Below are 10,082 nucleotides of genomic sequence, written 5' to 3'. Positions count from 1 at the left end.
CAGTCCACGGCGCAGGGGACAGCCTGTCAGGCCGGGGCCCCCAGCCCTCGCAGCACGCCGTCCAGTCCACGGCGCAGGGGACAGCCTGTCAGGCCTGCCACGCTGTTGGCATCCTGCTGGCATGTCCCTCCCACGGCCGTGGTTTATGACAGCGGCATCTCTTCTTTGTGGGTCCTGGGCAGTGAGTTGGAGTGCCCCCACAGCAGTCATGTCAAGTCCTGGGGCCTCCTAGACTGTCCCCCTCCAACAGCCCCAGGGAGTGGGGTTCCGCTCAGGGTCACAGCCCTGCAAGAGTCAGGATCAGCTCCTTGGCAGCTGGTTTGCGGGTAAGGGGCACGACTTGCCCCCTGCCCCATGTGTCAGCCCTGGCCGAGCTCCTGTGTGGAACGAGCTTGGGGTCCCTCAGACCCCTGACATTCCTTATCTAGCTGGCTTTGCTGGGCGCCGTCAATGGATCATGTGACTCTCTGCTGGGGGGCCCAGCTCACACTCCCCACCACCATCCCTGCACATCGTGGACCCCTGCTCACCCCAGGCTGCTGTCCCCAGTGCTGCCAACCTTAAGCCCGTCCTGGGAGAGACGAGAAGACAGGGCCATGTGGCTGAGGTAGACCAGGTGGCTCTGGTAGCTTCTAGAATGCCCCTCCCCCACTCTGAGTCACCGGCTTGCTTTGGAGCAAAGAGGAGACGTGTGTTCTGATCACTTTTGTCTTCTGGGATTCCAGGGCGGCTCAGCTGGGGTGACTCAGTGAGAGCAGTTTGTGGGCCGTGAGCTGCCCGTGGGAGCTTCTGCCGCGGCTGCCGTCACCATGGCACCCAGCTTACTGGAGAAGCAGGGTGCGGCAGCAGGGGTGGGGGCAGGGTGGGGTGGGGCCCCAACAGGATAGGGCCCATGATTCCTAGCAGCCCAGCACCCTTCTGTGTTGAGGGTACCCACAGGGCAGCCCTGCAGGTAGGGAACGGCTCCATCTCGGCTTCCAGGGTCTGCCCTACCAGGAGCCAAGCGCCCTGGAAAAGAAGACAGGAAGACGGGCGTGGCGGGGGCGGGGGGGGGTGGTGAGCAGGAAGTAACAGCATGAGACCCCTCATGTGGAGCCCAGTGGGCCCCACCAAATGGCACTGCTCCACACAGGGGCTGTCCTTCCTGAGCCAGCCCTCCAATGACCACCACTGCTGACCAGTGGGAGGTGTCTGTCTGGGGACCCTTCTGATTCGTGGCTTCCCATCCCGTCTATCCACTTTCAGCTCATCTGAGTAAACGGAGGTTTTAAAAATAAAACACCGTCCATACCCCACTCTCAGGGACTCTGTTAATGAGGCCGATATCTCGCTCAGGCCGTGTCCATGACTGCGTCCTCTGCTCCAGGGACATCCTTGCAGCCTAGAAACCCAGAAACGTTGAGAGGGGCCATGGGGCTGCAGTCTGAGAAGGGTGTTCTTGACACCAGAGGACCCAGGGGCCTGGTGACCTGGTTTTCTGCACCCCTGAGGGACTGGAGAGAGGGACACCATGTTTTCCCTGCTGTCCTGGGTCAGGCGATGCTTCGAGGGACCTGAGGCCATCCCCTCCACCTAACTAACTCAGGGGAGCCCTGGCCTGCCACACACCCCCCCCCCCCGAGGAGAGGCGTTCAGTGAGTGAGCAAACCATGTGGGGCCGAGGTGGTCTTAGAAGTCTGGCTGCTGCTGGGAAGGAGGTCAGGAGTAGGGGTGTGGTTTGTGGGGTCTCACCGCCCTTCATGCCATCAAGGACAGGTAACTGGGCCCTGCAGCCTTGGCAGGGGAGGAGAAATGCTCAGCTTATTGTTGTTAAGTCAGAGACCTTGTCCTCTGAGGGCCCAGGTGGAGCCTCCCTGGTGAGGAGGTTTCATAAAGACAGAAGGAGCGGGCTCCTGGGCTCTGGTGACAGCGGGTGGCTGCAGAGCTGGGGCCACTGATGGTGCAGAGACCTGTCTCAGGCGGCCCCCCGGCTCTCGGGACTGGTGACAGCGGGTGGCTGCAGAGCTGGCTCCCTGACGGTGCTGAGCCCCCGTCCCAGGCGGCCCTCCGGCTCGAGGGGCAGGTGGGCGCTGCGCTGGCGGCTGCAGAGAACACTCAGCTCTCCTCAGTCGCCGCCCCCGCCAGCTGCCCGCCCACTCAGCTGAGTCAGCCTGGAGGTGCAGTCAGGAGGCCACAGCTGCCCCCTGCCGGCTGCACCAAGAGGGGCCGGTATGCTGCCTTCCTCCCGTCCTCACCAAGGACAGTCCGCTCTGTCCAGGGGCCCTGGGGAGAGCCAGGACAAGGTGAGGATCTAAAAAGATCTTCCCCTCACGTCCTACAGCCCCAGAGTCAGTGTCACAGGCACAGGCGGGGGGGGGGGGGGTGCCCATCCCTGCACGTTTCCAGGGCCTCCTGACCACTGCATCTCAGAAGTGGTTAGCACTAGGGACTGTCCAGTCTCTGCAGTTAGAACAGCCACCACTCAGCCCCAGCCCCTCTTTCCCCTGAGCCCCGTGGGTGAAGCTCCGCTCCAGGCGGGAGCCCTGGCCTCCCTGTAGCCTGGCCCCTGTTGATGGAGTTCAGGTCCACACCAGGTGCTGGATGAATTGCTCAGGTACAGTGACCATCAGCCCTGGGTGCATCACAGACCACATATACAGGCTGCTGGTCATACAGCTGTTCCAGCCCTGCTCAGAGGGGCCTGTGGGGAAGGTGCCCCTTCGGGAGACAGCCCCCTGTCCTAACCCACTGGCCAAATGAAGTCCCGTGACCCGACCACCTCCTCGGGACCAGTGGTGCACTGTCCTGAGGCCTGGTGGTGACGTGCCACAGCTCACTGGAAGGCTCACTGTGGCGCTGTGGGTCTAGGTCTGCTAGCAGTGTCCTGGGAGTTGGGCTTAGGCTGAGCTCTGGAGTTGAGGTTTGGAAGCCAGTGACAATGGCAATGTGGCCACCAGCCATCCTTGGTGTTGCTGGGCTGTGGGGACATCTGTCGTCTCCCGGTGGGCTTCCCCTTCTGTGTCTGTTATGTCTGTGTCTCTTCCACTTGCTTTATAAAACCCTGCAGCCCTGATGTGGGACCCACTGGGCGAGCTGTTTGGCATGGCACTTTGAAGCAGGCTGTGTGAGTCCCGGGCCACTTCCAGGGCACACAGCGTGGCTGTCACAGCGTGAAGCCCCCAGAGTATGGGTGCATGGCTGTGTTCTCCCGACTCACCGTCCCCCCCTTCCCGCAGTACATCGATGCCATCAGCAACAAGCAGGGCGAGCTGGAGAACTATGTGTCAGACGGCTACAAGACGGCGCTGACGGAGGAGCGACGCCGGTTCTGCTTCCTGGTGGAGAAGCAGTGCGCCGTGGCCAAGAACTCAGCCGCCTACCACTCCAAGGTGAGCCGCCTGTCCCGGCCGCATCCTGTCCTTTGCTCCTGGACCCCACTGTTCCCCAGGGTCCCCCAGCTCACGGACTCCCACACATGTTCACTGGTACATGCACATGCACATAGGTCAACAACCACACGTGTGGGCACTCGGGAATACATGTCAGCACATACAGAAATGTCCACCTGCATGTACACACTCAGACACACATAGGCATGTGTATCTCAACAAGTGCACATAAAACACATGTGCACACTCTCGGGACTATGTACACACACATGCACACACACATTCGAAGTGTACACACATTACAGGTATGTGTATACATGCAACTGACAGAGGGGCCCCCCATGCTGTCCTGTCAGCAGGGCACGAGTGAGGACATGTCCTCCCTTCAGGTGTTGGGTCCCACCCCCAAGGTGCCTGGGCAGTTGTGTGCTTGGAAGGTGACCATAGGTGTCCTGGCTACAGGCTGGGGCGGTGTGGAAGCGCCTGTCCTCCCACCTGCACTTGTGCCCACGTCCTCCTGAGAGGCAATGTTCTCAGCCGTGAGGGTGGTAGCAGGGTGCCACGCAGGCTCCCTGCACCACACCTGCTCCCTGCCCCACACCTGCTCCCTGCACCACACCTGCTCCCTGCACCACACCTGCTCCCTGCACCACACCAGCTCCCTGCCCCACACCTGCTCCCTGCCCCACACCGGCTCCCTGCTCCACACGGGCTCTCTGCCCCACACCTGCTCCCTGCACCACACCTGCTCCCTGCACCACACCTGCTCCCTGCACCACACCTGCTCCCTGCACCACACCAGCTCCCTGCCCCACACCTGCTCCCTGCACCACACCTGCTCCCTGCTTCACACCTGCTCCCTGCTCCACACCTGCTCCCTGCTCCACACCAGCTCCCTGCTCCACACCAGCTCCCTGCTCCACACCTCCCTGCCCCACATCTGCTCCCTGCACCACACCGGCTCCCTGCACCACACCGGCTCCCTGCACCACACCGGCTCTCTGCACCAGCTCCCTGCACCACACCTGCTCCCTGCCCCACGATCTGCTCCCTGCCCCACACCTGCTCCCTGCACCAGCTCCCTGCCCCACACCTCCCTGCCCCACACCTGCACCTGCTTCACACCGGCTCCCTGCTCCATGGTGTGGCAGTGATGCCCTCTAGTGGTGGCCTGGCACATGGCCCAGTTGCCAGTAGCTGTAATGCCACGTGACGGACAGATAACCCCTGACCACCACCCCCCTACTGGAGGCGCAGACTGTGTAGCTGGACTTGGCCTCTGGGCTGTCACTGGCCATGCTGGAGCACCTGTAGAAGGGAAAGCTTCTGAAAGGGCTTTCTTGGAGCAGCCTCTGGTTGGTGGCCACTCCGTGGGCAGCTTTGTGAAAGAGAGTGCCTGGGAGTGAGGCTGGGAGTGGACATCCAGTGGCTCTACTGCCTTCAACCCCTCTCTCTGCCCAGGCCCCCATTCTTTATCAGTGCAGCCCAGAGGCCAGGACCCAAGCAGAAGGGGCTGGCAGCTGGTGCTGTGTGGAGCACCCCAGCTCTCAAGAGCCCCGCAGTGATCGGGGTGACCTGGGCAGTACCCACTGTGGTTCTGCCTCCCCATACCCACCAGGTGGCCTGACAGCAGTGGAGCTTGGAGCCTAGAACTTCCTCCCTCCAGACCTCTCTCCGTGGGAGTCAGCAGGCCCTTTCTTGCACAGCTCTCGGGGTGGGGGTGCTGTTCCCCCTAGCTGAAGGCACCCATCTAATAAGAACTGACCTCCCCCCTAGCCATCCTACTCACCCGAGTGCTCCGTATGGTGATGGGGGGCTATCTTTTCAATCCTTCCTGCACATTACAGGTGGGGTTGGACATCCAAATCAAAGGGGTGGTCTGGGTGCCCTGCAGGCTTCTCTCCTCTCCACACCTCTAGCCTGGCTGGAACTATCACTGGATATTAGGGAGCCACTCTGCGCCCTGACCCCGTCCACCTCAGAGAGCAGACTGTGGTGGCACTGGGGCCGGGGAGCCATGCTGTGCCCTGACCCTGTCCACCTCTCTCACTCCACAGGGCAAGGAGCTGCTGGCACAGAAGCTGCCAGTGTGGCAGCAGGCCTGTGCTGACCCCAACAAGATCCCGGACCGCGCTGTCCAGCTGATGCAGCAGATGGCCAGCAATGGGGCCGTCCTGCCCGGCTCCCTCTCAGCCTCCAAGTCCAACCTGGTCATCTCAGACCCCATCCCGGGAGCCAAGCCCCTGCCTGTGCCACCAGAGCTGGCCCCTTTTGTTGGGGTAAGTCCTTGACCTTGGGGAGCCTTGAGGGTGGGGGCTGCAGCGGGCTCAGGCCCCCAGCAATCCCATGGCCCCTCCTCCACAGCGGATGTCCGTTCAGGATGGCGCACCGGTCATGAACGGCGTCTCGGGCCCAGACAGCGAGGACTACAACCCCTGGTCCGATCGCAAGGCCGCCCAGCCCAAGTCCCTGTCTCCTCCGCAGAGTCAGAGCAAGCTGAGCGATTCCTACTCCAACACGCTGCCCGTGCGCAAGAGCGTGACCCCGAAAAACAGCTATGCCACCAGTAAGGGCTCGAGTCCCCCACACCCACACCATGCTTTGAGGGGGACTGAGCCCTGAGGGTCAGGAGGACGTGGGTGGGGGACTGCACGTGTGTAACTGTGTGGGCATGACTGTGTGCTTCTGTGGGGTGATGGTGTTGGTGCACAGGTGTGCATTATGTGTCAGCACCTGTGGATACATGTCTGTGCATGGGGTGTGCACGTATGTGGGTGATTACAGACCTGTGTTGATACGTGGGTAATGGTGTGTGTGCGCTGTATGTGCTGGTGCACGTATAGGTATGTACACATGTGAACGCGTGTGGGCATGCATGCCTGTGTTGTGTGTGCATGTGTGTACAGTGTGCCCCACTCCAAGGGCCAGCTAGGGCCACGTGTGCTGAGGCTTGGCGTCCCTGGCTCTGTCCGTGCTCACACCTGACTTAAGGTAGAGCTGCAGGTGTGAAGCCCCCAGTACAGCCAGGCATGTCTGGGGGGCCACCAAGTCTCTGCTGGCAGCTGATGGGTGACATTGGAATGATGGGCTGGTGCCGGGCTGACCAGGGCTTGTCTGCCTCCCCACCTCCCAGTCTGGAGCCCTCTGCCCCCAGTCACCTGTGGTGAGTCTGGGCTGGACCCCAGGTTCCAGACCCTTCTGGACTCTTATATGCAGGGACCACACAGCCTGCCTGCTCAGGCCAGGCCCAGCGTTCTACCCTTGGCAGCTGCTGGACTAACCTAGAGTTAGTGATTACATGAGCTAGTGCTGTGCCTGCCCCTGCCCTGCTGTCACCTGTGCTCTGGGGAAGATTCCTTCCTCACCTGCCCTCTTGTCCTGGCAGCTGAGAACAAGACGCTGCCTCGCTCCAGCTCCATGGCGGCCGGCCTTGAGCGCAATGGCCGCATGCGGGTGAAAGCCATCTTCTCCCACGCCGCCGGGGACAACAGCACTCTGCTCAGCTTCAAGGAGGGCGACCTCATCACCCTGCTGGTGCCCGAGGCCCGCGACGGCTGGCACTATGGCGAGAGCGAGAAGACCAAGATGTGAGTACATGGTGGTGCAGGGCGGCAGGGCGGGTGGCGCGGGGCAGCAAAGGGCGGCAGGGCGGGTGGTGCGGGGCAGCAAAGGGCGGCAGGGCAGGCGGTGCGGGGCAGCACGGCCTCCTTCCTGCATGGCCCTCACATCCGGGCCGCATTGGGCTCTTTGATGGAGCTCACACCTCAGCTGGGAACCCTCGGGTGCTTTGTAGTCACTCACCAAGGAGTGAGGGGTGGAAACTGCTGAGGTCACGTGGCGCCGCTGGGCTGGGCCTCCCAAGCCCTGCTTCAGCCCTGGGACAAGCCTGTGGACCGTGGGAATGCCCAGGGACTCCTCACACGAGGTCCCTGTTGACCACTGGGTCGGGTCTGCTGTGACGCACTCACACGTTAGCTGGCCCGGCAGAACGGCCACGGCCTGGAGACGTACTCCTCACACGTGGCTCCCACAGCTCCTGTCGTCATTCCTGTCACACTCAGGCACTGGGCCACCTGTCTGTGCCCCAGAACACACTACCGGTCCCTGTCGGGCATGTTTTGTCCCTTTTGGCATGTGACTCCCAGGCTTCCCATGGTGCACATGAGATTGCTCACGTTAGACCCTAAGTTCCTGCCATCTGCCACCAGCCCTGGCCCCATCACCCATGCTAGCCAGTGTCCATACCTGTCACCTGTGTCACCTTCTGTGTGCTGCCCCACGTTGCAGGCAGAATCACTGAGGGAGACTAGTGCCCAGGTCCTGGGCCACCTTGGTCCCAGCCCAGCGTGGCCAGGCCCCAGATCTTTGTCACCTTGTTTAACCACCTGGAGAGCAGACATTGGTCCATTCTCCTGGCAAGGACGTCCAGGTGCTGAGTGGCCGACAGCAGAGCTGGCCCCGACCCTGTCACGTCTTCATCCTAAATCCTGTGTGTCACTTGTCCTCACCGTGAGTCCTAGAATGTGCTCCGAGTGTCTTCACGGTTTCATTTAGACCTGGTGCCAGGGAGCAGCCAGCAGGAACCTCCATGGGTGCTGTTGGGAGACCTGTCCCCTGGCTGCCAGCTCCCACTTCCAGGGCAAAGCATTCTGAGCCAGTTCCCCGTGAGGTGGAGGGGCAGGTGGAGGCACACCTCGCTCCACACAAAGGTCTCAGCTGGCTGGGAGCTGCTGGACTTGAGGCTGGGTGGCAGGTGCTCCCATGTGGCACTCACAGTGCCTCTAGGGCAGCACCTCCAGAGCGGAGCCTCTTACCAGGGAGGCTTCTCTTTCAGGCGGGGCTGGTTCCCCTTTTCCTACACCCGAGTCCTGGACAGTGACGTCAGCGACAGGTTGCACATGAGGTGAGTGTGCTGATCTAGGGCCGTGGTAGCCTCGGGCTGGGAGGGGCAGTGATGGTTTGGGTGCTGTCAGTGGGCCATCTTTGGATACAGGGGTCCTGGCTGGGCTTTCAGGCCCTTCTCTACCTCCCCAAGGTCCACTCAGAGGGATGGGGCCTGCAGTAGAGCTGTGTAGGTTGGTCCATCCTCACCTGTAGGGCGTAGGACACGCAGCTTTACGAGTAGCGTTGACCTTCCCTGCTTTTAGGGGTTCTGCCAGAGCACCCTCCTTCTCAGGTGGAGACAGGTCCGGGTGAGGTCCCCAAGGGTTCACACCTGAGAGCTCACATACTGTGCACTGAGCTGGGCACAGCTCCTTACCCTGACTCTAGATGGACAGGTCACAGGTGGACACTGGCAGGTTAGGCAGGACTGTCGACCAGCTTCCTGGGCTGGGCTGGCAGTACCCAGCTGACTCTGGGGACCTGTCATCATCACCCCAGCCTGCAACAGGGCAAGAGCAGTAGCACAGGCAACCTGCTGGACAAGGACGACCTGGCCCTCCCGCCACCCGACTACGGCACTTCCTCCCGCGCCTTCCCAGCCCAGACGGCCAGCACCTTCAAGCAGAGGCCCTACAGCGTGGCCGTGCCCGCCTTCTCCCAGGTGAGCCCCGTGCCCAGGTGTCTGTTCCCCAGGTGAAGACCTTCCCCAGGTGGATTCTCCGGGTCTACCCTCTCTCCTCAGTGTCTACTCGCCCCAGCTGGGCCCCCCTCAGGACTGTCCTTTTCCGGAGCTCCCACAAGTGAGCCTCTGTTGGCTGGATAGAGGTGCCGGGTCCTACATGGGGGCCACCCCTCAGGCTCACAGCCCACTGCTTCAGGCCTCTGGGGCCCTTGGCTTCAGGCCCTCACAGATGCTCATCTGGGGATGGACACCAGTGGCCATTGAGTGCTGGTACACACCAGTCAGCAGGGCCTGGCGAGGACAGTGTGTCCTGCAGCCCACAAGCCCAGCTACTTACAGCCCAGCTGGGCCCTAGCGGGTAGTGCCCAGAGGGCCCCGTCCTCTCAGAGCGGCCTAGCGGGTAGAGTGTCCAGACTGGTGGGCATGAGGCCTGGCCCTGACCGCCTTCCCCTTCCCTAGGGCCTGGATGACTACGGAGCCAGATCCGTGAGCAGGTACGTTTCTGGGTTTGTCCTGGGTGCTGTGGTGGATGAGGGGTGTCACCTCTGAGGCAGGTGGGACAGGTCTTCCCTGGAGAGCACCAGGCTGGTCCAAGGCCCGGGAGGCCCCGAGTGCAGCTGCCGCTGTGTGTGTGAGACCCACCCCCTCAGAGCTGCTCCAGGACCCCAACCCTAAACTCCCTCATCGCTTCTAAAGGTCCACGACAGGCGAGCGGCCCGAGTGGGGTCAGAGTCTGCCTGAGCAGAGTGGTCACCGCTTACAGCACAACTGTTTCCCACCCATGCGGGCTCGCTTGGGTGGGGGCCACCTGGCCCCCACCCTTCTCCTCTGCTCTCCCTGCCTGACAGTCCTCTTGGCCACCACCTCACCTGACCCAACCCAGAGAGCCATTGTCCCCTGCTCTACCCATGCCCTGCTGGATCCCACGCAGGCCGGGGCTGCTCCCACCAGGCTCGGCTCTATTCTGGCTCCACGTGCCCCCTGCACCCCTAGAATCCATCCTGCCCCAGCTCCGAGTGCCACCTGCTCCCCTGGTTTCCATCTTGTTCTGGCTCTGAGTTCCCCCCGCTCTCCCAGGCTCCATCCTGTCCAGCTCTGAGTTCCCCCCGCTCCCCCAGGCTCCATCCTGTCCAGCTCTGAGTTCCCCC

The 10,082-nt window shown here is 62.2% G+C and overlaps 1 protein-coding gene across 3 annotated transcripts in view; it reads left to right on the top strand.

Annotated features, from left to right (window-relative positions):
- Positions 1-10,082, top strand: part of BAIAP2 (BAI1-associated protein 2) — a 63,996-nt gene that overhangs the window by 46,242 nt on the left and 7,672 nt on the right. For all 3 annotated transcript variants that reach the window (XM_006886159.1, XM_006886157.1, XM_006886158.1), the window contains 7 exons: positions 3,216-3,368; positions 5,426-5,647; positions 5,733-5,934; positions 6,754-6,955; positions 8,203-8,271; positions 8,751-8,913; positions 9,394-9,428. In XM_006886159.1, the coding sequence (XP_006886221.1) occupies positions 3,216-3,368; positions 5,426-5,647; positions 5,733-5,934; positions 6,754-6,955; positions 8,203-8,271; positions 8,751-8,913; positions 9,394-9,428 (1,046 nt within the window). The remainder of the gene's footprint in view (positions 1-3,215; positions 3,369-5,425; positions 5,648-5,732; positions 5,935-6,753; positions 6,956-8,202; positions 8,272-8,750; positions 8,914-9,393; positions 9,429-10,082) is intronic.

This window comes from Elephantulus edwardii, unplaced genomic scaffold (genome assembly GCF_000299155.1).
Source record: "Elephantulus edwardii isolate Elephantulus edwardi_28Jun2011 unplaced genomic scaffold, EleEdw1.0 scaffold00048, whole genome shotgun sequence".
In the NCBI taxonomy this organism is placed as follows: Eukaryota; Metazoa; Chordata; class Mammalia; order Macroscelidea; family Macroscelididae; genus Elephantulus; species Elephantulus edwardii.
This window is presented reverse-complemented; position numbering and strand designations above follow the sequence as displayed.